Source organism: Pelecanus crispus, chromosome 8 (genome assembly GCF_030463565.1).
Source record: "Pelecanus crispus isolate bPelCri1 chromosome 8, bPelCri1.pri, whole genome shotgun sequence".
In the NCBI taxonomy this organism is placed as follows: Eukaryota; Metazoa; Chordata; class Aves; order Pelecaniformes; family Pelecanidae; genus Pelecanus; species Pelecanus crispus.
This window is the reverse complement of record NC_134650.1, coordinates 47,508,322-47,534,238: the sequence shown is the minus strand read 5'-3', so window position 1 is coordinate 47,534,238 and position 25,917 is coordinate 47,508,322. Positions and strand designations below refer to the sequence as shown.

Here is a 25,917-nt window from a genome sequence, read left to right as displayed (position 1 = left end):
GAGACCTGACTTACTGACTGCTTTCTGTTCCCAAACTAAAAACACAATGGGGACTACCACAGAGAGAAGTTCTTACTCCTCCCTTACAGCAACACAAAGCTTTAAGGCTCACAGGGCCTCTGGACTTGCAAAGTTCTCTTTTGATTCCACACCACTCTTATTAAAACCAGAAGCGTATAATGGAAAGCACAGTAATATCTTCTTTCTTTCAAGAAAAGCTTTTATAGCAACTGAAATGCCCTCTGGATTGTGAAACCCAGAAGTATTCCTATTACACGGCAAGGGTACATTTAATATATGGGCCCGAAGGGTTGTTTGGGGCCTTTTAGACTTAGTCTGCAAAAAATAGCCAGGTCCTGCTAATATGAAAGAATCTGATTAAGCAACAAAAAGACTTTATGGCCTCCTACACACCACAGAGCCTTAGCGAAGCAAGTCAGCTTGTCAGCAGTGAAACTGCTGAAGTCCATGCCCTGCAACGCCCCACCACATTAATCCCAGACATCCCTTCTGCGACACATCCCCTGTGGCCTGCCTTGCTTGCTTTTTGCCTCATCTTCCAAGTCTGGGAAACTAAGGCAAGGGTGGAATTCAGAAAGAAAAGCCAAGTGAATCCCTACAAGTTTTGTGCTTTCTCTCCTGCCGATGGGAAAGGAAAGCACATTTGCTCTGGCTGATGAGGACTTCTGTGTTACAATGAGAGTCGTCTCGCTGTCCACTCCTGGGAGCTGCTGAGTACAAGCTGGGCTTTGTGCAAGTGTGGCCAGAGTCACCAAAACCACTCCGAGGGTTTTGTTTTTAAGAGGCAGGTGAAACTGTCAGGAATTTTCTCAAAAACCTTCTCTTAAATGAGGAATTCTTTAGGCATTTTCTGATAAAGCAAACACTCAGGACTAAATTCCAGGATCAGGAAGTAACTGACCCAGTACAAACATCCTGTTCCACAAGCTCTACTAAGAAAAGCGCAGCATGCCATTCGGTTTGCCCAGACTCACCCCCGGGTAATGACTGCAGCCTGGATGCAGTCAAGTGTCTGATTATAAAAACCAAGGCTTGGCTACAGGGCAGTTCAGACCGAAACCCACCAGATTCAAATCCCTCAGGTGAAGCCCAGAGTTCTGGGAACTCTTTTTCCCCTCCCTATGATATACTACAGGGTAATCTCCAGAGGTTCCTCTGCTGGCAATCGCACAAGCGACAGGGAAAGGCTGACAGGATGTTCTCAGAGGGAGAACAGTACTCTACTGTCTTCCAGTTTATTCTGCAAATTCATCAAAGCCTGGGCTTTGAGGCCAAAAAGAAAAATCTCTAATTTCTTGCTGTTGAGGATGCATAGCCTATTTGCTATTCATATTTATGTAGCAGGTGTCCAGAGCAGCAAGAAAAACCCAGAGATACTTAATTTAAAAAAAAAAAAAAATCCTTTTAAAACTAAAAAAGCCTTACAGATTTGAATTCCCCTCTTTACCGTTTTGCTACTGGCCATCTTCCCTGAGCTACTAGTTCAGGTTGCCTGCAGATTCAGGACAATAGATCCATTTGAGGTCTTGTTCAGAGAACTTTCTGCGACTATGGCATCTAAGATCTTCAGGACAGCTCTACAGGACAGAGCACAGTCAGGACCCATCTGTCTTCCTCAAATGTAACCCACTCACTTGAGCCTTCTCTCAAGAAGCAGATAGAGACTAGTACGACAACAACAGAAATGGCTGGGTCACTTACCTGCAATGACTCTTTCCACAGCATACTCGAAGTTGAAAGTATCGATGGATTTGTGACCTTCTCTAGCGGCATGAAGAGCAGCTTCATTACATATATTCGCTATGTCAGCTCCTGTAGACAAGAGTTTACAAGAATTACATTGGATTTGTTATGTGACAAGGTGTGAAGAAGCAAGAACAAATTTGGAGAAGGACCTAAGGAAGTCAAACAGCCTGCACTTTTTTGTTCCTTGGGAACAGAGAGCAAAACCTAGTCCGTGGTGTTTATGTTGGATTTGAACAACACAACTGCCTTGGCAATGAACCCTGCGCTGCCACACAGAGGACAGAGTTCAGCAATCAATTAGGAGGCTAAAGCCAAGGCTGGCTCTCAGCAACAGGAGAGTGGGCAGTCTGGGCTGGCACGGGCTGCCGCACTGTTCATACAGCAACCGCACAACCTCTGTGCGGAAGAGAAAGAACATCTGTTCTGAGTTTGTGTGTGGGGGTGATGGTGGCGGGGGGCTGCTGAAAGAAGTCACGAAGAGGCAGTGTGCTGGGGCCTGTTAGAGGGGAAACCCAGAAAGGATATTCCAGGAACTCCGCATAAACAGGAACTCTGGAGCCTCTTGCTCAGCACTGTTTCAAACTCCCAGGGACCTACCCTGGAAACCGGCTCAACGCAGGAGCCAGGCAGAGTTGTCCAATTTCTATTCTGACCGACAAAGTAATTGCTATTCATTCCTCCTATCGCTTTCCTGGTAACATATATCAACTTAAGAGTCTTTCCCCTGAAGTGCAACATCTCATCCTCAACAACAGCTTGGACAGGAGCACGCGCGGTGGTTCCTCCCCTTAGGAATTAGGAACCCAGGCATTAGAACAGTGTATTTTCCCTATCCTCCCCACCCTGCTAGTCCCAGAAGTTTCCGAAGATTGAAAATAGCCATGAACAATTGCTCATCACTGCTCCATTCACCAGGGAGCTGGTTAGGTTCCCACTATTTCCATAGAGACGGAGAAGGCTTGAAGAAAAAAAGTCCTTTAGACCAAAATACCCTGTTAAAACTAAGCAACCAAGAAGCTCCAGGCTGAACTGCAGAACTAGCGTAGAAGCAGGCAGAGCAGCCCCACAAGGACACAGCATATCATAGAATCGTTTAGGTTGGAAAAGACCTTTAAGATCATCCAGTCCAACTGTTAGCCTAACACTACCAAGTCTATCACTAAACCAGTTTAGGGTAGAGTAATAATTTCATGTTTCCTGGCTTGGTGGCTGGATTTTTTTTAATGAAAGTAAAAACTAGGAATCATTAAGGTTGGAAAGGATCTCAGATCATCAGTCCAACCGTCAACCTAACACCACCGTGCCCACTAAACCATGTCCCAAACCATGCCCCATGTCATACCGCTGAAGCCCGGAGTCAGTTCAGCAAGGTGCTGTGAGTAGAAGCTGGCGTCTTGGATCAGTTTGAGACCCTTCAGGTGCTGCTCAAAGATCTCTCTTCTCTCCTGGAAAGAAGACGGAACAGCTCAGCCAGCGTGGCAGCTGCGACGGCTGGCAGGGAGCAGGGCAGAGGCAGACCCCTGGCAGCGGGGCCGGTGACATTGCCAGCAGAGGGCAGGGCCGTCCTTGCAGCATCCGAGTGCTACAGGAGCCCTGAGAAACACCCAGCTCTCAAATTCAGAACAGATGTACCGAGGCTTACCGTGAGTCACTGCTTTCTCTCTCAGGGCCACTCTCCCCTCCTAACTTTCACTCTGATCTGTCTTTAACTTTTCTCTTAACCATAAAAGCACTCGCAGGAAGGAGCCCCGACTGCCTCTACCTGCTCCCTCACACACCGCAACCGAAAACCCCATCTACCAGCTACTTCGCCTGCGACCATTTCCCAGACGAAGGTGGGGGTGAGATGACGGCTGGCAAGGAGCCAAGGACTGACTCATCCAGCTGGTCCAGGAGATCCTGATTAAAACAATGGGCTCAGTTGCCAGGGTTTTTCCCCTTCCTCCTTCAGGGCAGCTGCACGGTTCATGCTTCCGGTGCCAGATTGTATCAGGCATTTAAGGTATTTTAACTAAAAACTCTGAGGATGCCAGTAAAGCACAGATGGGAGAAGAAGAGCCTGTGCTGGCAGAGCAGACAGATCTTTACTGCAGCTGAGCCTATTCCCAAAACTCTGCTACAAATGTCAACACAACGGACACGGAAGACTCCTAGTAAATGGGTTTAAAAAGCATTCAGAAGGAGAAAGTAATTTAGCAGGCTGCTTCTAAAGCCTTACAAGGATAGCGAGGACAATAAACCTAAAGAACAAATGGTGCTCAAGGCACATGACAACTTAAGCTCTCACACAAGCCAACTTGCCAATTAGGTGGTTCCCAATTTCCTGGAGAGAAGACACAAACATAGTTCTGCGTCCGCATGGCAAAGAACCTCACAGAAGAATTCACTGCCAAAGCTCATACCAGAGCAGAGACACTTAAAAACAGTGAGTTGTCATTTCAGAAAAACAGGCAACTGCATTAGCACGTCAAATCCTTGATTTAGAGCACATAAATAAGAATATAGGCAAACAGAAGCTTACCATCTCTATCTTCTCCGAGCTCACCCTTTGCCAGGCCAGTGAATCACCAGCAAGGACTGGCACACCTTAGTCATTAGCATTATGGTAAGGGCAATAAGTGGAATATACCTGGAGTGTTGGAAGATCAATAAAGATGTGCCTGTCAAGCCTCCCAGGTCTCATCAAGGCGTTATCCAAGACATCAGCACGGTTGGTGGAAGCCAGCACTATGACGTGATCTGTGGTCCCCATTCCTGTAGAAAAACAAGCAAAAACAAAGGTGAAGGTTTTCACCATCACAGATGCTGCATTGCAAGCATACAGAGACAGGGCAGGACGCAAAGAATGTCTTATACAGCTTTATCACAAAGCCAGAGGGTGTTTACAGCATCCTCTGGGACAGCTGAGGCTGAGAAAGCATCCTCTTCAGCTAGGAGCACAAGACAGGAAGGAACCTCCCAAGTCACCCAGGCCAGCCTCTGGTCATCACGGATACTCTGAAATTCTTTTCATTTACTTAGTAAGCTTTGGCTTAAATCTTTTTTTCCCCCCTTCCTTTTGACAGATTTGGAAATTTCTCCAACTAGAAACCAGAGGAGAATCTATTCTGATGAGTTAGGAGATGCCTTTTCATCCCCAGGCTTAAGTCAATTCCTTCTCCTTTAGCTCCAGGTCGTACAAACAATGTTTGCTAGCTGAAACAGCCTTTCCCTCCCAAATATTTCTGTGGAAAACCCCTTCAGTTTTCATTTACTTTTAGCCTTCAGTCACATATAGGCCACCAGGATCACCAGGGAAGGGACAGGCTTTCTTCTGGCCAGTTCAGGTTAATGCAGAAAGAGAGGACGTAGCCTTGCCACCCAGCAAGGGGCATGTTACAGCATGATTTGATCTTTGCCTTCTCACTCATCTTTTATCACTCAGAAGGCACCTAGGCATGCTGCAGACCAGTGCAAAGACCAACCCTGCAGAACTTACACCATAGGCACGTAGGCAGACACAAAACGCAACCAGCTTTGCAGCGATGATTAGCATACACTAGCTCAAGCCACAGTCAAGAGAAGGTTTTGTCTCCAGGTCTTAAAGATGAAGGAAGCATCAGGATTTACAGGCTTTGCGAGGGCAGCCTGCAGTATGGAGGCATCAAAGGCAGACAGGGCTTTTCCTGGGGAAGCCAGAGCATTAGCAGCTGGAGGAGGGGAGAAAGGGTTGTGCTGCTTGGGTGGGGAGCCGGAGATCATGTTGAATCACTGAACCACACTGCTTATTTATTACATTCCACCAGGTGCCCACAGGCCCCTGGGTATGAGTCACCTGCTTACAGCAGATTCAACAGCCCCGGTACACAGCAGCCTTCCCAGGGAAAGGGCGCGTTAGTCCCATGTGCTTCCCTCGCTGCCAAGTCACACGCCGCAGAGAGGCAGCTTTACGCACGTAAGCTGGGCGAGTTTCAGCTCTCTCCAGCTCCACCAGAAGAGCTGCCAAATGTGTCAGCGTACAAGAGCTCAGCAGAGGGATTAAGGTTACAGGTAAGTCAGAGGACTGGCTCTGTCAGCTTGCGCTATAGCAAACCTCAGTTCTTCCTCCCTGCAGGATGCTGTCTAAATAAGCTCCCAGAGAGGATGAAGGCGGCCATTCTTCAGGCATGTATTACACACTGCACTTTGGAGTGCGATAAATAAGCAGAGAGACAGGCAGGCACTTGGGGGATAGCAAGCTTCATTCACACGGCAGGATTAGATGGTACAGTACGTTATCTGCTTTGCAGCTGGGAAGACTCTCTCAAAATAGGTCTGACTATTAGAACAAATCTAAAAAACCAGAACCACTGAGAGCATCGTCCTCACATCAGCTTCTCCTCCACTTGCTCTCAAGCCTGTATCCCAGCGGTGCGAAACACTGCTCCAAGAAATCTACAACTGCAGCCTCCGATTCGCATTACTGTTCCCAATGCAACATCACCTGGCACATCGCAGGCTTTGGCTTCCACAGGCAAAGATCAGCCAGAGGAACAGTCTACAAAAACACCACCTCAGCCACATCAACAAATGAAAAACAGCTCTGAAAATTAAGCCTAAAGAGAGCCTTTGTATCTACAATGTTTACAAATGAAGCCACTTCAAAAAGGAAAGGGAAAAAAGGGTCCACTTGAACTGGCAAGTGCTGCGCTCCCCACTGACACCGAGCACGTTACTTTGATGGGCATCTTATCTGCATTATTACACTGTGTAATTCTCGAGCCATTTGTTCAAAAGCCTTTTGGACATCATCTGTGAACAGTATCATTGAAACGGGGCCACCTTTGAGAGGGAAGCCTCGGGGTCAGAAACTTGCATACAGCACAGATCAGGGGAGAGGTCTTGTCCGAGGATTTCAGGTGAAGAGCTGCTCCTGAAAGATGTCATGCATTTTCATTCACAAAACACAGATCAGTCCAGGACTGTCAAGCTTCTCTCAAATGCATTCAGAACAGAGGAGATATTTGGGTCACATAGCTCTTCCGCTTGTTTGCGGTTTGTGAGTGAAGATTCACTATTCAAAGCAGGCACCTGTTTTAACAAAGACTGGAGTACACGTCTCACTCGGGTTTTAAAAACAGCTTTTGTACATACAGGCTCCCTCCAGTCCCTCCCCTTCTCCCACCAGACTCCTGGTGCTTCCAGAACACGAAGAAAGCTGTCAGAGTGAAGGAAACCAAGGTTGCTTGCAGGAAGAGCACTACAATTACTCTAAAGCCTGCATACCAGAATTACCAAGTATCAAGCTGCACATTCATCCCATACAGCTTAGCATAATGGCTGTTTTCTTGGTGTCCTCGTCCTTCCTCCAGCCTGCAGAGCAGGTTCCATATAGCTCTGACCCTCCTTTTCTTCCTCTACCTTACCTCTGAGTAATCTCATTCGAACACACAAATTCAACAATCACCACTGATGACTCACAGATCTACTGTTGCGCACGATCTTTTTTCAAATTAATAGCTAACTTGGTTCTATGGTGTTGCCTTGCAGAACTTCAACCATCAATTTAAGCTAAAGACAGCTAAAACAGAGCTCTCAACCTTCCATTTCAAAGCTTCCTCATTACAAACACACACCACTCCTCCGCTTGTGCTTGGGTAGAACTGTTAACCCCCTAAAAAACCTTATTTGCTTTCATTCTGAAAACTCTTTTGCCATGATGCACATAGCACTTTGGTGTTCGTTTAGGTAGCATGCTCAGTTAGATAACATTTCAGTAACATGCGCCAAGATCACTGCTTATGAGTACAAGCCAACAGTAAGTCCACGTTTCTTGTACTAGCCTGACAGTCCTTGCCAGCTGTGTCCCATTTGACATTGTGAACTCCTTGGGCTATTTTTTTCATGTGTGTTTGATAAAGCACTTAGCAAAATGATGGACTTAGTACTTGATCTGTATGAGACACGAATAAATAATGAGCCAATATAAATTTAAAAATAAACTAGGCGGCACACAGCAAACAAGGAACTATTAAAGTACATATTGAGGATAGTATTTACCTTCTAAACTCACTTTCCAGTAGAGTTGTACCCTAATTTCTGAATTGAGACTCATGAAGAAAACACTCTAGAAACAATGCCTAATTTCTACAGACTGGAGGAAATCAGATATTTTTATTTTTGGTATGGAGATGTGCATTGTACTGACTACATATTCCTGAACAGACAGATGGGCCTCCATTTAATTCAGTGTTAACCTGTTGCCAGCTCACCCTACAACTGTCAAGATCAAAAAAGAAACCAACCAAGCCAGGACTGCTGTTCTGTGTGTTACTACTCTCCTTTTCTGTCAAGACCATCTACTATACAGATACAGCTGCAAACAGTTATGTTCATCCAAGTATATTTACATGCTTGGCCGAGTTGCCTAAGTTAGTGCCTGTGCAAAGTCCCAGGGAACTGCGCACACATATTTAAGGTGATTTCTGGTATCTGCATAGCATTATGTGTTTCAAGGGTGTTCCTCTGATAACCAGATTTCTGTCTGGTTATTTAGGACCTACTCAAAGCTCATTCCTCTCCTTCAAAAACTTCACGGCACCTGTGCTGAAGCAGAGAGAAGTCTCTGTACAGCAGGACCGCCCTACCCTGCCTGTACCATGCTGCGCTCCTGCTTACAATTTCTCCTCCTTCTGCAGCAAGGGCAGAGATCCAGAATTATAGATCATCTTGTGTGCAGCGTGAAGGAACATCTACCCTTCGCTGAAAGCATTTTTACAAGTCCCAGCTTCTCTCCTTGAAAAGGAAGGGCTGACTCCAGAGCAATCTCCAGAAGGCAGCCTTGCTGCTGAACTGCAGGAGGTGCTCTACTTTAGCAGGGCTGCATCCCCATTTCACTGCAAACATTCAGTAAAAAGACAAGCAGTTTCAACCCCCAAGGTCTGGAGATAGGGGGATGCTTTTAGTGCAGAGTGGCTTTTAATTTTTTCTTGTGAAGAGTGTGATGAGACAACAAGTGTCACAGCTACAGTCAAGGGAAAAGGCGGCCCTGTCCCACAAAACAGCAGACTGATACAAACACTCCCTGATGGGCAGGTTGTTCGTTATTCCTTACCCTGCTCTGCAATAATAAGATTTAGCAACAGAAACATTGCAAGTTGGGTCAGTGCTGCAGGCTCTGACAGAGTTATGACTAAGAATAGCCAAAGGATCGTTCTTTTTGGCACTTGCATGAAAGTGTCTGAGAAAAGGGCCAATTCCAGATGCAGTACAGCCAGAAACCATCCAGAAGTGTGCCATCAAACCAGGGCTTGTTTGCAAACCTTATCTCTCTCGGTTTAGGCTGGGATCCTACAGTCAGGCAGACAGCGTGAGAATAAGTCAAAGGATGAGAGATTTGCTATATTACATTGCTTATGTCCCTCTGGGACAACTAAACTTCAAACCTTAACAGGCTTTAAACCGCTACGTATCTTAGACTGAATACAGCAAGTATTCAACAACATTTAATACCCAGCTGGACCTAAATGTTACCCTCTACAGACAGCAGCGCCCTTGCTGCCAATTCATTTTATTTTGGTTCCCCAGTACTGTAAATAAGTCTTCTCCACTTGCCAGTGGGAAAACATACTCGCGAACTGAAGCATTTACTACAGTAAGAGCCTTTGGGGTTGCTGCCCTCTGCCAGCCGTGATCTCTAATGCACATTTTCTGTTCATTTTATTAGCAGGTGGATGCTCACGTAGCTGTTGGTGCAAATTCACTCTGGATGTGACACTACACTCTCTTCTGACTCAGGGTCTTCAGTACAGTCACAAAAACAGTTGGCTCCAGGGTTTTAAAATTTACTCGATTTAGCCCCAAACCCTTAAAAGCCTATACAAATGTCTAGATTTCAAGAGGGTTACCTCCACAACTTAGTCACAGCACATACTCAGAGATCTGTCCTAAGCCTAATTACTTCCTTAGGCACCACCAGCTCTGGAGTAGTCCTGCCTAACTCTCCAGGGACATGAAGGGAGATATGCTACAGTGCCTTCAGAAACAGGGACTAATGACGGGGTACATGGGTTCAGACTGGTGCTTGAGGAGATTCCTAAGGGTTCTGCAGGAAAGCCTGGGTCAGTGCGAAGCAAGTACTGGGCACGCAACTTCCACAAACCCTGTGCTGAACAGCAGCTGCTGCTTTTCCTCTGTACTCAGTGCAGGAGCTGGTGAAGGGGAGAAAGAACAGAGAACGGACCCACTTCAAGTGAGCGATATGACGACCTCCGAAACCAGAGCAAGGCCAGCCAAGGCCACACTGGTGTCCACATAGGAAAAAAAACATCCTGACTTTCAGGGCCACAGCCCCTTTGCTAAGCAGGAGTCCAAAACAGTTATCACTTGTCGTACAGATGGTCTTTTAGCAAGGACACGACCAAGCTGTAGTTCTGGGCTTAGTCCTGAACAGGCTGCAAAGTGCAAGCTAGCCTTGTCCCAGGGAAGAGGAGGACGAGATTTGTTTCAATGCAATTGTAATTACTTCAGCAAGAAGAGAATGCTGAAGAGGCAGGGCAAGTTCAAGCAGGGAAAAGATATACAGGCCAGCAGCTTGGATCTCTGAGGCGATAAGGGCCCAACTGCTGAGAGGCAGAGAGAAACACTGACCGTCCATTTCCACCAGCAGCTGGTTTAATGTCTGCTCCTCCTCAGCGTTGGCAAAACCAGATATATTGGTTGAGCGCTTCTTGCCCACAGCATCGATTTCGTCGATGTACACGATGCAGGGTGCACGAGCCTGGGCTTCTCTGAAGAGGCTCCGAACTCTGGCGGCTCCAAGACCTATAGGGGAAGGGAAGAAGAAATAAGCCTTGTAGCTAAAATTGTTAGCAAAGCTGGAGAGCAGCACTACTGGCCCCCGACAAACCCTCAGTATATGACAGTCCCTCTCTCAACACTCCTGGCACAAAGAAATAGCCACAGAACTTGTATGTTTAGTTTTTAGGCACAGCTCCTCCTAGAGTGTGCTGGCTTTTAACTGAGCTCCCAAAACTGCAGGGACTCCTACAGCTTCTGTAAGAGGAGCTCTGCTCCCAGCTCCTAACATGAACTCCTGTTCCTTCCACAGCTCAGAAGCAGAAATAGTCACCATTTTCCTGCACACTGACCCTTGTCAGGTCTCAAGAGACCTAGGAGGAAGGAAGAAAAGGAGAAAGATGGAAATCCCAAGGCACAAAGAGGCCATACTTTCCCCATCAGCAGGGAGCAGCAGAAAATCCATCAGCATTCTCATACAAGGAAGGAAGCCTCAGGCAGCGGCTTAAATAATAGGTAGAGGGACATAATGCTTTCAAGTGGAGAACCAAGGCTGCACACTGTCAGAAAGAAACAACTAGCAATTCAGAGGGCACGCAGTTTAGGTACTACATAAGTACTCTCTATCACTGAAAACCTTTTGTATTTTCAGTAAGAATATCCAACTCATCCTCCCCATGCAAAGACAGGCTAAAACTCTGCCCTTTGCAAGAGGCCCAGCCAGGACCCTCCAACTCCACAACAGACCAAGTAACCTCCACACCCTTCCTCCCGAGAAGCTTACCTCCTATCACCTCCACAAACTCAGAGCCCGCCATGGCCAGAAACGGCACTTGTGCTTCTGTAGCCACGGCCTTCGCCAGCAATGTCTTCCCACAGCCTGGCGGTCCAAGTAACAAGGCACCCTTGGGCACTTTAGCCCCAAGCTGAAGGTAGCGCTCAGGATTCTGCAAGAACAACACAACTCTCTCAGATCCACAGCTCACATGAAGCACCTGCACAAGAATACGGCCTCCCAGAGCCTCCCGATACTGTTTTCAGCCTGAGTAACTCTAAGCTGCTAATGGGACCAGCTACATCTGCATTCCTGTTACGGAACTGGAAATACAGAGATCGAGTCATGCTGATCACAGCATAAACAGCTGTCAGTTTATTTAAACAGAGGCTGCACAGTATCACGAAGGATGAAAAGAAGAATATACCCTCCTCCCCAGGTCAGCCATCCATCCCAGAAGATGGGTAGCAAGCACATATTTTGTTCTACTTTTATTTACCTTCAAATAGTCCACAAATTCTTTGACTTCCATTTTTGCCTCATGCATTCCCGCTACATCCTTGAAGCTGATCCCTTTTCCAGATTTCCCATCCACAATGGTGAAACGAGCCATTTTCAACTGGTTCTGTGGAAGGTAGCACAAGTAGTGAAGACGTGCTCTGACTGTGGACAAGGCAATAGTCTGGAAAGGCTGTTTGCTATATTTTGGGAAACAGCACAGCACAGGCATAAGCTGCCCCTAAAAAACACCACTAAAATGCCCACCAACGCATTGGTGTTTTACCAACTTTTGCTTTCAGAATGTGTCACAGCTAGATTGTTGACCCAAACTTTATTCACGTTTTGTTGGGAAGAGCCAGAATAAACCTGCAGGAATAGTCTCAACACAATCCAGCAAAAACTCCATGTAGACCAGGTAGCGATACTTATTAAAAATATGAAGAATGCTCAAAACCTTATTTGGGATCTTCTACCCGATTTCTAAACACTCTGATTCTTAATACACATGGGATAGGTATAGTTTTGAGGAATATGAATTGATGGTAAATAACTGTCAGAGGTAAATAATTACTAATACTGTCTTGTAAATGCATATAAACAGACACGTTGCACCACTGTCCGATGCTGCCAATGGTTGCTACTGCAACACAACCCAGGACAGAACTATAGGTTCTCAAATTTAACAGATACCATATCTCAGTCTCCTGGTATGTGTTAAGCCACAGTGACAGTCAAAACAAGAATTTAGTTAAACGCCCTACTTGTAACTGCTCATTATGTTCTACTGAAAACGGCTACTCGGGATATTCTTTTTTCGTTGAGAAGGAAGTTTACAGCTTCTCAGGCCTCACAAACATGGGCTTATCCAAATGAACAGTTAAACATGCAGGGCCTAGCTGTCCCCACTTATGCAAGGGCAGAATCTAGTCCTCAAGGCCCTCATTACTCAACACTTCTTTAAAATATTCTTCTCCTCTGAGCAGCTGCATCCCTTTGTGTGAAGAGAATCCCAAAGCCAGAAGAGAACTACAGAGGAGACCGAGTGGGAAATTTAACAAGGGACTGAATTCACCAAATTTTCATCCTCAGATCCCTGTGGTCAATGGCAGCGCACCCCGGGCTGATTTCTACAGAGTTTCATCAGCTGATCCAGGCAAGGGTAGAAGAGTGGAGGAGGAGATTTGAGTGATGTTGCAAGTGAGGCATGTGGCATGAGCGGAACAGGCCAACACATAATCAAATCCAGAATCTGAACATATTTTATAAATTGAGAACTCATTTTGCAAAAAGCAGCAATTCCTACTGCTGGCTGTATGGGAGGCATATTGGCAGGACCCAGTGAAAAACACCATCTGCAGCTGCAACTCATTAACAAGCTTTGAAAATAGCAGAGCAAACTGGACTGCAAATTCTCTGAGCTCAGCCCTTCCTGCCATGGGGGAAAGAAAGGGCCTCAGCTAGGGCCAGTTACTGTACAATCTAGTCAGATGATCAGGACAGGAAAAGATACGAGACGTATCAAGACTGGAGAGTCCTTGGCACCAGTTAATTCTCATTCTGCATTGAGTTTGTTAGGAGAAGGGGAGGATATGAGGCCAGCAGAAGACAAGACTACCCACAGGCTGCAAAACAACATCAAGATCCAGGATACTCACAAAGGCGTTGAATCCTCCCACCCGGCTTGCAACCCTAATAAGGCGGAAGATGCTCCACAACATGGACACAGCCACAAGTGTCACTATCAGGGAAATGATATCACTAAAAGGACAAAAGCAAGACAGGTACAAATTGAGGTGTTCAGCCACAACTCGGTAAATATTACTCAACATAACTATTTTCAGTATTTTAAAGGTCCTGACATTTAGGCTACAAGTGCAGCAATGAGCAGACATGACTAAGAAAATGGAACCTTTACGGGTTTGGGTTTTTGTTTTTTTTTTTAATACAGATATATATATAAAACCTCCCATCAATGATATAACCTAAAAAGTTAAACAGAGGACACTGGCAAATACTGCTTACAGCTGTGGAAGAAATTCAACCTCACCATCCCCTTCGGAGGGATTCCTACTTATAAAACAAGCAGGGCCTTCAGGCAGTCGAATCACACCCAGAGCAGAAGCCGGTGGGGCTGGCAGCCCCTCCAAAGGGAGCTCACTGCAGAAGACGTATGTCCAGCAACACTAGGGAGATTCCACCTCCCCTAATCCTGGCAGAAATCCCAGTGCGGGTCTCCCATTAAGAGGCTGCTCTACCTAGTCTGGTTGGCTCTCCCTGGCCAAGTCTCTCAGAAGTCCTTTGTGTCAGAAGAAAGTGCTACAGCAACCAACAGCACCAATTTTCTGGGTCCTTTGCAATACCAATCGCATTAGGAGGGAGATGTGCAGCAGAGGTGACACTGCAGGTCTAATACAGTTACAAGACAAACACGCTGAGGACAAATATCCTGTGAGCTCTAAAAAATGGATGCTTTCAATAGGAGGAAAAAAGATATGTCAGATAGCAGGTTGAGATTTGCGGGACCCTGTTCTGCTTCACATGCCTGTGAAATCATCTGCTCTCACCACACTTCTGTGTCTTATCTTTAAACTAGGAATGTGTGTTCCATCTCTCGCAGAGGGATGACTTACTGAAGCCAGGGGACCAGCATGTGCTATATACCCAGCTGCATTTGTTTCTTCTCGGTGAGAGATCCTAGCCAACACTGGAAACTGAAAGTCACCTTCAATTTGTCAACTATGCAAAGAGGATTAATTCTGAAACATATCAAGTGCCCACACCTCAGAGTAAACTGAATCCAAGCTGGAACTGCTCTGCACCTCACAGGTTCAAACTCCAGACTGAGACTCTGACTTCTCCAGACATTCATCAAGTCTCCTGAGAGACTTCAGACCCTATAATATCTTTTTAATTAAAAAAAAAAAAAAAAAATCTCTTTTCAGGGGCAGGGGAAGCAGCTTGTGTTGTTGGCTGACTAACTGTTCAGTCTACTCTTCCTGTTATACACAAGTTTGAAATAAATTGGCAAGTTCTGAATTTCAACTAAGGTCTCATACTGCATGATCAATTAAAAAAGTTTATCTTCATATAAACCATATATTAAAAATGTGCAAATGTTGTTCAGAGGACAACTAGACAAAATCCAGTCCAGGTGTCCATTCATATATGAACATGACATTTATTTCACATGTTGGCAAGGTGTCTGGGAGGAAGAATTTCACACATCTACAGTGGGAAAGCCACTGTGCTCCAAACCCTGAACTACTAAAAGCAGATGACTGCATGGTGCACAAGTAGGTGACCAGGCCGTCTCAGCAGATAACTGTAGCAGCATGATGCTATCTTTCCTGGTTGTCAGGGATCAGGATTTCTTTACTTAGCAGGCAGGACTTCCGCACTACATCTCTCTCTCTTATTTTAGAATAAGCAATTAGTTGAGAGCTCTTCAAATGCTGGAGTCTCTCCCCACGCTTATGCAAAGTGTCTTTCTACACCAGTGTAACGGCCATCAGTGACGGAGGTGGACTTGTCTAACCCCAGTGAGTGAGCTTCACAAGTCTGTTTTGTACTCTGGACCCCATAAATCCTGTTATTGCAAAAACAAGCTGCCAGTCTTAACAGAAGGGCAAATAAGCCACCTCAGCAGCAGATGACCACATGAATACATCATATGAAAGCACAGAATAAAGCCTAGCCAGTGCTCTACAGTCTCTCAGCAGATCTTCCCTCTTCTTGCTCGTTATAGCTTATTTCAGAATTAAAAGCTTTGAGTATTATTTTGTTTTGTTTTAAGCAAAGGATCTTGGTTTCAGGTAACAGAAAAGGGCTGTAAGTTTAGCAGAAGTACTCCTCTCACTGAGATTTTGTATGCTAGCATCAAAGCTGCTCTGCTCAGTATGTGGCTCACAGCTGGAGCAAGCACCAGCACAGGCTGTCCTCTGATCTACAGCTGTTGGAGAAGCAGGCCAAAACTAGGTGTTTATTTTTACAGACTGAACCACCACCACAGGCCTTCCTTGAAGCATTTTAATGTGGGAAGGCTTACCACACCACCAGCATTCTCCACAGACCAGGGTGTAACATCACTTGTTGAGTCAGGATTTCTATCACCCTCTGCACTTGAATAATTGATTATAAGGACAAAAAGTGCTCAGCTGTGCAAGAACGCACAGCAACCGACAGACTTTCCTCAGACTTGCTGACACTGACCCCAAACATCCTGGTCTGCCGCATGCTGTGGTTCCAGACACCTCCTTGGGACCCTCACTTCTGAAACGTTAAGGTACATCTAGAGCATGCCTATTTCTGAAAGATGGGGTAAGTGCTCCAACACTGGGACCACTTTTTTGTTCTATTTTTGTCATAACAACATTTAGTTGAAAGGCACTTTCCTCTCCAAGTGGGAGGGATGCTGTCACCAATACAAGACCAACAGTAAGCACAAATTTATATCATACTTTCCATAAAAGCCAGGATGTTTGTAGGAAACAGGGATTCTCTCTCTCTCATCAATATTCAGCTCATCCTCCGCAGCTCTCAGCTTCTCTTCAAATTTGTCAATGTTTGCCACCCGCATTGTGTACAACAGGGTAACGTTCTGGGGACACGCAATCAAAAGAGGCATATAAGTATCATAGTATAAGGATACAGCAATGAGCAGAAGTGCACAAGTCAGATAAAAGTTAGCCTTATGTAACATCCTTTGATATTGCATCAACGAGCTCACGAGCAGATAACTGACACTAGGGCTCCAAATGAACTTGGGAACGCCTCCAGTCTTTTCAGCACCTTATGAAAGCATAGAAGTCAAGAACTAAGTCTCAGCCCTCTAGAAACAAGGGGATGCAACAACTCTGCGGGCAAGCTGAAGGATGGAGTTAGTATTATAAACCCAGTTACACCGATACCTTGGGCTCAGACAAAATTTTGTACTATATATGGAAAACTACATCACTGGGAAGGAGGTGTCTTGTGCTCCACTCAAACTTCTTGGATCTTGTTTCTGTATCTTTGTCAGAAATGAATTTTTCATCCAGCAGTTTGCAAATGGATCATAAGTCACTGAACAAAATGGGATGTATCCAAGCACAGTATTTTAATCTCTCAAGCCAGTTTGTAATGATTCTTAGCAGCAACTCCTGGAAGTAAGCATGTGATCAAACTTTGCTTTGTTTCCATTTTGGAAGATCTAGGAAGGAAGTCTGATGGAGTTTGACAGAACACCTGAAACTAAAATCCAAACAGGAGAAAACTTTTGAAACAAGATCTAGTAATAAGAGGTTACAATCTTCTAGACACCTTCTCACATATCATACTGAGCCGGTAAGAAGAAAAACTATCGAATTTTTCCAGCTTTAGACATATGTAAGATTTTCTTCCAGGTCAATTAATTATTTTTACAATATAAAATAAAAGTCTTAGTTTCCAGGTTCATGTGAGTAACAGAAGTCCCCTGAACTTCAAATACAAGAAAGAGAAAAATTAACGAAGAGCAAATTTACCAGCTAGAGTTCTACCGAACATATATATTCATTAATTTGATTCTTTTCAACAGTATAATCTAAGATCATTCATTCCAATTGCAGAAAGTCACTCACAACTTGTCCATGTGGAGTTCCTCCTGGGTGCAGATAAATTTCCACAATATCGCTCTCTGGCACCACTTCGATTCTCTGGACCTCCCCCTTTGCCAGCATCTCATTCACAAAGTAGTTCCAGGAAATGTTGGTCCCTTCTCTGTTCTCGCTGACAGTGAATCGAAACATCAGCACTATGAAAGTTATGATGAGGAGTGCCCGTAAGCGTTCAAGATGCATCTGATTTTCCCTTTTCCTGCGTTTCTCTTCCTCTTTAGGAAAAAAAGATATCGGAGAAGATATTAGCATGTAATTGTGGAGCTTCCTGACCCAAAGAGGGGACAATTAAATGACAAAGATTAACACAGCAGTACCTTTTGTGGTTTTTTTTATTGCACGTTTGGTTTCTCCTGAAGGACTAGACTCAGAAGCAGCACCTAACTTGCGTTGCACAGGCAATTTTCTGGCTTGGCTTACAAAGGAGGTTGTGTGACTTGCCCAAGGTTAAGCAAGTGAGTCAGTTTTTTGGATTGCATGACATTCCCAGACCTTCTGGCTTCTAGACTGTCAGACCACAGGGCCTCAGCTGTATACATGGAACAGCACCAGGTCAAAAGCCTGGTTATGAAAGCACAAGCACTCAGATGTAAACTTAACGCTTGCCTGGAAGGAGGCAGATTTTGCATCCTGCTAGCCAGAAAAACATCTGCTTGCATCACGTTGCTGCGGCTGTATTCTGCTGTTCCCCAATGCCCCAAAAGCCGTGCAGTGAGGCACTGGGTACACAGAGAAGATGAGGGAGGGAGGATCGCCTCTTTTGCTTTACTTGTTGCTTCAGTGAGAGGAGGAATCGAAGCATCAGCGAGGCAAAGAAAGCCCCTCACTTCCAGAAGTTATTGATCGTGTACAAAGACAGACAGCAATCTCAGACATATTTTGAAGAGCTCTGATCAGCATTTCCTGTTTTAAGGCAGTCTAATCCTGGTCCAGGAGACTTCAGATGGTCATAGCCCACTAGACCCTTTACAATCCCACCAAATGTCATTCTGTTCTAAGATGAGAGACTATCCCACTTGCCTGGCCTAATATGGATGTAGGACAAATAAAGCCATCGGACCCTTGTTGCTAAAAATCAAACTCAAGAATGATTACAGCCCGCTTCTATATAACACGCTTCTACGCTGCCTAGTCCTCAGGTTGTTGCTAACACATCCACCTGAAAAATATTAGGAGCGAGTAAAACCAGTCACAGTGTCACTGGTAAATCACATAGCACAGTATTATAGAAGGTAATTGCTTCCTGGTGAGCTCCTGATCTGCTGGCATCCTGTATCACGACACCAACAACATTTCTACTACCTAAGAAAATGTCTGCTTTTGCAGTAAATCTGAAATGGCACAGGAGACATGCTATGCGGCTTACCTATGCGTATAAATACACTGCAAATCAATCTCACTGTCTTAAAATCGCACAGATTTTCTCCCATGCTACACACAACTAGCCTCACGTTTAAAAAGGTTTGGTAACTCGTCCACATTAAGGATCTGTATCAAAGAGGGATTCCCATGCTAGTTGTGCTTTCCCCCACCTTTATACTGTACTAGTGACATACCAAAGCGATGACATGAGAAAAAGGGATGGTTGACTTCCAGTATTTGACACCAAACCTTTTTTTCAGACTCCCAACATTTTTTGCACTGCGTAGGCAAATTTTAAATTCTGTGGTCTGCAAAGGACTGCCACAGCACAGTTCAATGTCAACTGCTAGCTAGCAGTTGAGTTGTTAAGATGACAACAAATGATCTCCTCCTCTTTCCAGTCATATGCGGATGTTCTCCATATATAATTTAGCACTTGTTCTTGATATACAATTTAACATCAACAGCAACATGGCATACATAAATACTATTCTACACCCAGAAATAAATTAATTCTGCGCCACTGGACTGCTAGTGCATCTGCCTGCTGCAGCCCAGATTAGATTTATTTGCAAATTCATAACAAATGTTCTGACACTAGCATTTATCACTAGCCACCAATTAGACCCTACACACACTGCAACAAAACCAAGGGACAAACATATGACCCAGTCAGATGCTAAAAAAAGTACTCCGTCCTTCAGATACGCAGCATCATTTTTCACTCGTTTCCTAGCTCTGCTCCACATTTAACAGGAAAGGCTTGTTCCTAAATAGAAACAATGCAGCTTTTCAGATAAGGTCATAATTTCAAAAGACAGTGACAAGCTCAGACACTGCGTCCAGCCCATCCACTTTGTTCTTCAATGCCATCTCCTCACTTCTGTGTTATCTGCTAGATCCAGCTTTATTAGAACAAAGCAATTCATCACAAAGCTGCAGGATGACATCCACTGTAGTCTTATTAAAGAAAATTAAAATATAGGATGATAGAGGCCTTAGTCTGGGCAATATCCTGAAAAGCTGAGCAAGTTCTAAATAAAAAAAATTCTATCGCAAAAAGAAATGACTCTAGGAAAGTGAGTACCGACAGAAAGAAAGTCCATCTATTGCTATGCAAGTTCCTTGGGGATGTCAGAGTCAACTATTGCTAAAGCACTTTTCTGTATTAAATTTCAGACAAAGTGAGGAGGCAGATAATATATTCTAAAGCACACATAACTGAGCATACTATCACAAAAAGATCACCACAGGGTAAAAACTGGCCATTAGATACCTTGACACAAACAACTTCTCCAGTTTCTAGGAATTAGGCTTGTCTAGGACCTTTAACCTACAGCTGAATAATTTCAGGAAAAAAATACCATTTCTAGAAAGCTAGAAGACAACACAAAGCTTTCCTCTGCATTTAATTAAAGACAAAATCAATCTATTTCTAAGCTTAAAGTATGACTGTCTTTACAGTGTAACATTCATATTGCACCATAAGCTACCCCACAATAATCAGTAAATGAGAACCAGTAACTGGATGTGACACTTGCAAGTAACAGCTGTGGGAATACTTCCAGCTTTTTAGTCTCAAAAAGCCTCCATGAAGCAATGATTTGCCATTAACCCCGAATCTGAACTCTCCGATTAAAATCTTGCAAGGGCTGCAATGACAGTTTGAAGAGTTCTTTTTAATAATTACTGCAGAGACGAGTATTCCCCTGGAGACATGGGGTAGCATTCCACCTCCCAAAGTCAGGCTATCCATTAATCACAGGAGAAAAGAGGCCACCGAACACGGCATGTTACTGTTTACTAATTTTAACAGCTACAATACTTCTTCAAGGCGCTGTGCTCACAGTCACCCTGTGTGGTCTTGCAAACACGAAGGGCCCCAACCTCTAAGCTCTCACCTCCTTAACGAGGACTCTGTGATACCTGCACTCGCATCCCACTGAAGACTTCAGCCCAGTTAAATGGATCAAACAGGCAAAGCCACTGCTCTTGCCTTAAAGAGATTGCATGCAATGACACAAGTCAGGCTAAAAGTCACCAGCAGCTGACTGCTTTTACTTCAAGAGTTAGTTAGTCCAAGAGGATTCTACCATTGCATTTAAGCACAACACAGGAAGAACCAAGCTATTACATTATCTGAGGAGACCTAGGTAAAAGTTTGTAGTATAATTTATGAAATTATATTACAATCTGCGTGACTTAAATATGATGCTAAGTGCCTTCCAACTCAGAGTACAAAGGTCTGGAGCCAACCATCTACAGAAGGTTTATCCCTCATTCAAGGGTCTAGGAAACAAGCAGCACAACAGATAGCCACGTAAACTCAATCTTAAGACATCATCAGCCTCTGCAAGCATCAACTAATGTCATAAAATGAAGAAAACGATCGGGGCTTCGTTATGCTTCTGTAGGCATTACTGACAAGACAGAGGAACAAGACCTTCACCCAGGCCACTTCTGACATCTTCCTTAAACTGCCCCACCAGGCCCCCAGATACGGGACGTGCAATCTGCTGTGGGACTTCGCAGCTAAAAATCTACATTAGAGAGTCTGAAAACATGCCTTATCCAGAGCGCAGAAAATCTCTGCGTGCACTTCAGTTCTTGGGAGGCTGGAGGGAAAGAGCATGTACTCACAAACGAGCAAAGAATTTTCTTTACAGAAGTGGAAGAGTCAAATTACACTTTTTAAATGGAATGCAGCTGTTGTCAATCTACAAATAGCAGAAAGTTGACAAGAACACCAAGAATTGAAGGAACACCCACAAATCCACTCATATTTGAAAAATGTTTGGTGAAAACCTACTGGTAGAAGATAACAGCACCTCTACAAGGATCATAACGCTGCCTGTCAGAAGTTATGCAAGGTTTTTGTCTAGTACACAAAAGTTATTCCCCTGCACCCCCACCCCCCATCAGTGTCATTACATTCCTCACCCCCTTAAACTTAAGGTACAGAGAGGGCACTCCTCGACTTCTCGACATAATCTGGCACACCACATAGATCCCTAAGGTTCCAGAACACATTTAGTGAGATGAAACTCATTTTCAAAAAGCGCTGTACTGTGGGATGCCAGGGGCTTTAGGCAGTATAAGACATGCAAAAAACAGTATCTAGGAAGACCGATTTTTAAAAAAACGAAAAATTCTGAGCAGGTGCCATTAGTAACACAGCTAAGAACTCTTTAAGGAATCTATTTTTAACCTTGAGCTCTGTAAATCACTAGAAGTAGAGACACATCCACAATGAAGGTAGACGAAGTAAGGAAAAAAAAAAAACCAACAGAATCCAGCTTAAACTTGAATTAACTAAATTCAGTTCTTTATTAAGTCAAAATGCTCGACAACAAAGCCTCAAATCAAAACTCAGTAAATACTACTGTACCCCTTTGTGTAGCGGCAACACTAAGGCAAACATCAACGAAATTATTTGTACAGGATGCAAAGTAGCACAGAAAGAGAATCAGTTTCATGATCAGTCTTAAGCCTTAGCATTCCATCATCTAAGCCAAAATACCCCTTCAACCTTGTTCTTAGCCATGGGCTTGTACAGGTGGTAGGGTACAGGTTGACAGTACCCAGAGACAGAAGCATTAAGTGGATCTTCCCTGCTGTCCACCCTTACCCCTCACACACACACCCCGTTTGTTTCATTAAATATTTTTTTGGCACATACATACCCTCGTCCTCCTGCGGAGATTTCTTTTTGAACCCTCCATTCTTCTGGTTACTCCCTTGAGAGCTCGAAGTAGTAAAATAGTAAGTACTACCTGCAGGCAAGCAGAGTTAAGTAGTTACTACCAGAAGACCTCAGAGGACAGTGACAGAAGGGGACCGAGGATGGCAGAAACACATGTGAGCTCCAAATGCACAGAAAGCTAAGCTCCACATCCACCCAAGCGCACAGCTTCGTTCGTGTGCCAAGGAAACAGGACAGCTTTGCCAGAGGGAGTAATGGGAGGGACAGACTCCTTCAGTTTCCTTATATAATATATATTTTTTGACAATCTAATCAAAACACAGTTTTGTTCAGAGGTTATTTTAATGGAGCAAAGGAAATTATTTGGAGAAATTTCTTTAGTGCTAAAACATGTACACATTTCCCAAGGCATAAAACCATTGTTAACACTGGTATGGTCAGTTAAGACCAGCCTCACTCTAGGGACTGTAAATGCTTATTGAAGGAAACACACGTGCTACAGTTAAATGCAGGTTTCTCAGTAAATGCTGTTAGGATACTCTAATAACAGCCAAGAAAGTAAGGCTACAAACAGTAATACTTAGAGTTGCTGCTACAAAACAATAAGCAAAGGCTTTTTCCACCAGGAAAATGCAAGAAGTTCAGAAGCAAGACAACGGACTTGAGGACAGCCGCTTCCATCTCCCGTGGTCTTTCATGAAGGCTCCGCAAAGAGCAGTAAGCCCAGAAACTGGACTGCTTGTCCACTGCTAGTTCTACTAGAGGATGCACTGCCATTTGAAAGATTATGCATATATTTTTATTTTAACTTAAAAAAAAAAACCCCAAACAGCTTAAAGGTAAAGCAGCCCAAGCTCACCATGCCCACACTGGCCAGAATAGCCATGACCAGTTTTATTCAAATCTCAAAGGCATCAGCAAACTCGACTTTCCAATTTGAAGAGAATAGCAAGAATAATAATTGCCTTTGGTTTACCTTTCTGTGCTTTTGCTCTAAGAATTCAGATAACATTTTCCAACATGCTCTTTTAACATGTCCAATGGAAGGCTGTCAACAAGGTTATATGATGTGACTTCTGATAAAGGTGAATGACATTTTTGTCTCAGGCTTTGCTAATGAGACAGAGAAAGATTCTCTACTTTAAAGTCTGCAGTTTTTAAATTAGCTTTTAGGTCTAATGACTCAAGTGCTTACTTAATCACGCTGAGCTCCTTGTGGAAAGGTGCCATTGTTCAGCCTTGTCATCAAATAAAAACTTAGAACCCCTGTAAAAGGCACACAGCTCCCAAAGCCAAGAACAGAACAACTTTATTTCAGATTCAGGAATGCAGGCAGTGAAGGTAAGGAAAAGCCAATACTCCTACTATATAAGACCTTTTCCCCTCCTCTGCCTGTACAGCTGCTCTTCAGGACTCACCTAAGAGATTCCAAAGCCTGACTGGGTCTCGAATTATGTGTTGTTTCACCAGGACTCCACTGAGAGCTTGATGTGTGGGGGAAAGTGTTTGTGACAGAAAGCTCTGAGGAGGAAGATAAAGAAAAAAAAAAAAAAGACAACTGTTGGAAGAGTATTGTGACTGCTTAACCTTTTTGTATGCCCTGAGACTAAGATTTCTAAATGTGAAAATATTGTGGGTAAGTTGCAGGACCAGCAGCTGGGAGACCTGAATATTATTCCTGGTTGTGCTCACATGGACTTGCCATGTGACTCTGAAGATGTTGTTTATAACCCAGTTTAAAGAAAGCACATATATAAATAGAAACATATGCTCAAAACACTTGAAAATTTTATCTTTTTCCTCCCTGTATCTCTGTTCTTCATTCTAAATATGTTGGAAGTAAATTCTTAAAATGTAAAGATACCCTCCCGCAACGGGAAATCTTAAGGACTACTGCTTTGTAACCCTGCTGCATGGCAGTAAGGACGAGACAGCTATTTCCCCATGGTAATTCAGCAGTAATCCTGCAGTTGATATTCACATTTAAAGGCAACTTCATAACACTTGAACTAACATTTACTAATACTCTCACTGAATGCAAGTCTTGCCCCTCCTCTGATGTGTGATTCCTGTCTTGCCACCCCTCTACTGCATGGGCACAAATTTCTGTGCCACAAACTAGACAAGGACATGGACTAGGCTGAAATCCTTCACCCTTTTTTCCTGGCTTGCTGGGCAGCAACACGACTGCTTGTGCTGGCCCGAGAGGGTAACTCTTGGGATCACTACTTTCTGGAACAGCACAGCTTAGACTAGTTTAAATTGATCACAGAAAAACCCGGCACGATTCACAAAGCAGTCCCACAATTGTTCTTCCTCCATCGCCTACTTGGACTGGCAGTGCTTCTTCACTGCACTCAAGAAAAAAACAGAACAGTCTTAAATCATGTTGGAGGCCTAGTTTAAACAAGAACCTTGCCTTCTGCAGTAAGGGCTGTGTCGGAGAGCCTTGTAGTATCAGCAGCGCTGCAAGGTGGGGAAAACACACCTGTGGCGCACACCAGCACGGTTGGGACTTATATCCCCAGTGATGCAAAGAGCCAGCGCAAGCAATGTTAGAAAAAAGCCTTTAATCAATGTTTTCCTGCTTATGACGGCCTAGGCGCTCCCTGCACATGGTATTTTCCCAAGTTACTGTTACATAGCACTGAAATGACAGACCTTTGGGCTAGGCTCACCTGAGAGACCTCCTAAGGCAGGCCCTGTCTCGAAGCAAGCGCCCATTTAAAAACCGTAAGGGCTGACCCAGCTCCCCCCACCCCGGTTCGCCTTCTCCTCTGGTGTTCCCGGCCCCGCAGGCAGAGCACCCCGCCGGGCCGGGCCCTCCCCGGAGCGGCGGTGCGGCTCAGCGCCCGGGGCGGCTCGGGGACGCCGCTGAGGAGCCCGCACGTCGCGGGGCCTCCCCGCCCGGTGCGACCGGCAGCCCCCCGCGGCGCCCGGCCCTGCGCTCCCCGCCCGCAGCGCAGAGGGGAAGCAAGGCCCCGCCCCGAGGCCGGCCCGCCCCGCTCCGCGGGCCCCGCCGCCGCCCCGTTACCTGCAGGCCGCGTCCCGCACCGAGGGGACCGCCGCCGGGCCGCGGGCGAGCACAGGCCCAGGCCGGGGCGGGCGGCGGGGCAGGCCGCCACCGGCAGCTGCAGCGGCCCCGGAGCAGCAGCAGCCGCAGCAGCGCCATGACTCCGCCCGGAGGCCTCCGAGGGGCGGCGGCGGCGGCTAACGAGCGCCGAGAGGCCGCTGAGGGGAGGGCCGCGCCAGCGGGCCGCTGCGCCCGCCACTGCGCCGGGAGCCGGAGGCCTCAGCGGGGACGGAAGTAGCCGGTGAAGAGCGAGCGGCCATCTTGGAAAGGGGCCGGCAGCGGCGGCACTGCCATGCCTCAAGATGGCGGGCGCAACCGGCGGCGGCGGGGCGCCCCTTGGCCCCGCCCC

The 25,917-nt window shown here is 45.3% G+C and overlaps 1 protein-coding gene across 2 annotated transcripts in view; it reads right to left on the bottom strand.

The window, feature by feature from the left end:
• Positions 1 to 25,667, bottom strand: part of SPG7 (SPG7 matrix AAA peptidase subunit, paraplegin) — a 33,507-nt gene extending 7,840 nt beyond the window's left edge. The window contains exons 1-12 of one of the 2 annotated variants that reach the window (XM_075714846.1): positions 25,530 to 25,667; positions 23,914 to 24,016; positions 22,476 to 22,565; positions 17,395 to 17,645; positions 16,255 to 16,394; positions 13,453 to 13,555; positions 11,796 to 11,921; positions 11,306 to 11,468; positions 10,375 to 10,548; positions 4,397 to 4,521; positions 3,110 to 3,212; positions 1,723 to 1,833 (exon numbers count right to left, since the gene is read on the bottom strand). In XM_075714846.1, coding sequence (XP_075570961.1) covers positions 1,723 to 1,833; positions 3,110 to 3,212; positions 4,397 to 4,521; positions 10,375 to 10,548; positions 11,306 to 11,468; positions 11,796 to 11,921; positions 13,453 to 13,555; positions 16,255 to 16,394; positions 17,395 to 17,645; positions 22,476 to 22,565; positions 23,914 to 24,016; positions 25,530 to 25,667 — 1,627 coding nt within the window. Of the gene's footprint in view, positions 1 to 1,722; positions 1,834 to 3,109; positions 3,213 to 4,396; positions 4,522 to 10,374; positions 10,549 to 11,305; positions 11,469 to 11,795; positions 11,922 to 13,452; positions 13,556 to 16,254; positions 16,395 to 17,394; positions 17,646 to 22,475; positions 22,566 to 23,913; positions 24,024 to 25,529 lie in introns of both variants that reach the window. The other variant, XM_075714847.1, reaches the window with a different exon arrangement.
• Between the last annotated feature and the right edge of the window lie 250 nt (positions 25,668 to 25,917).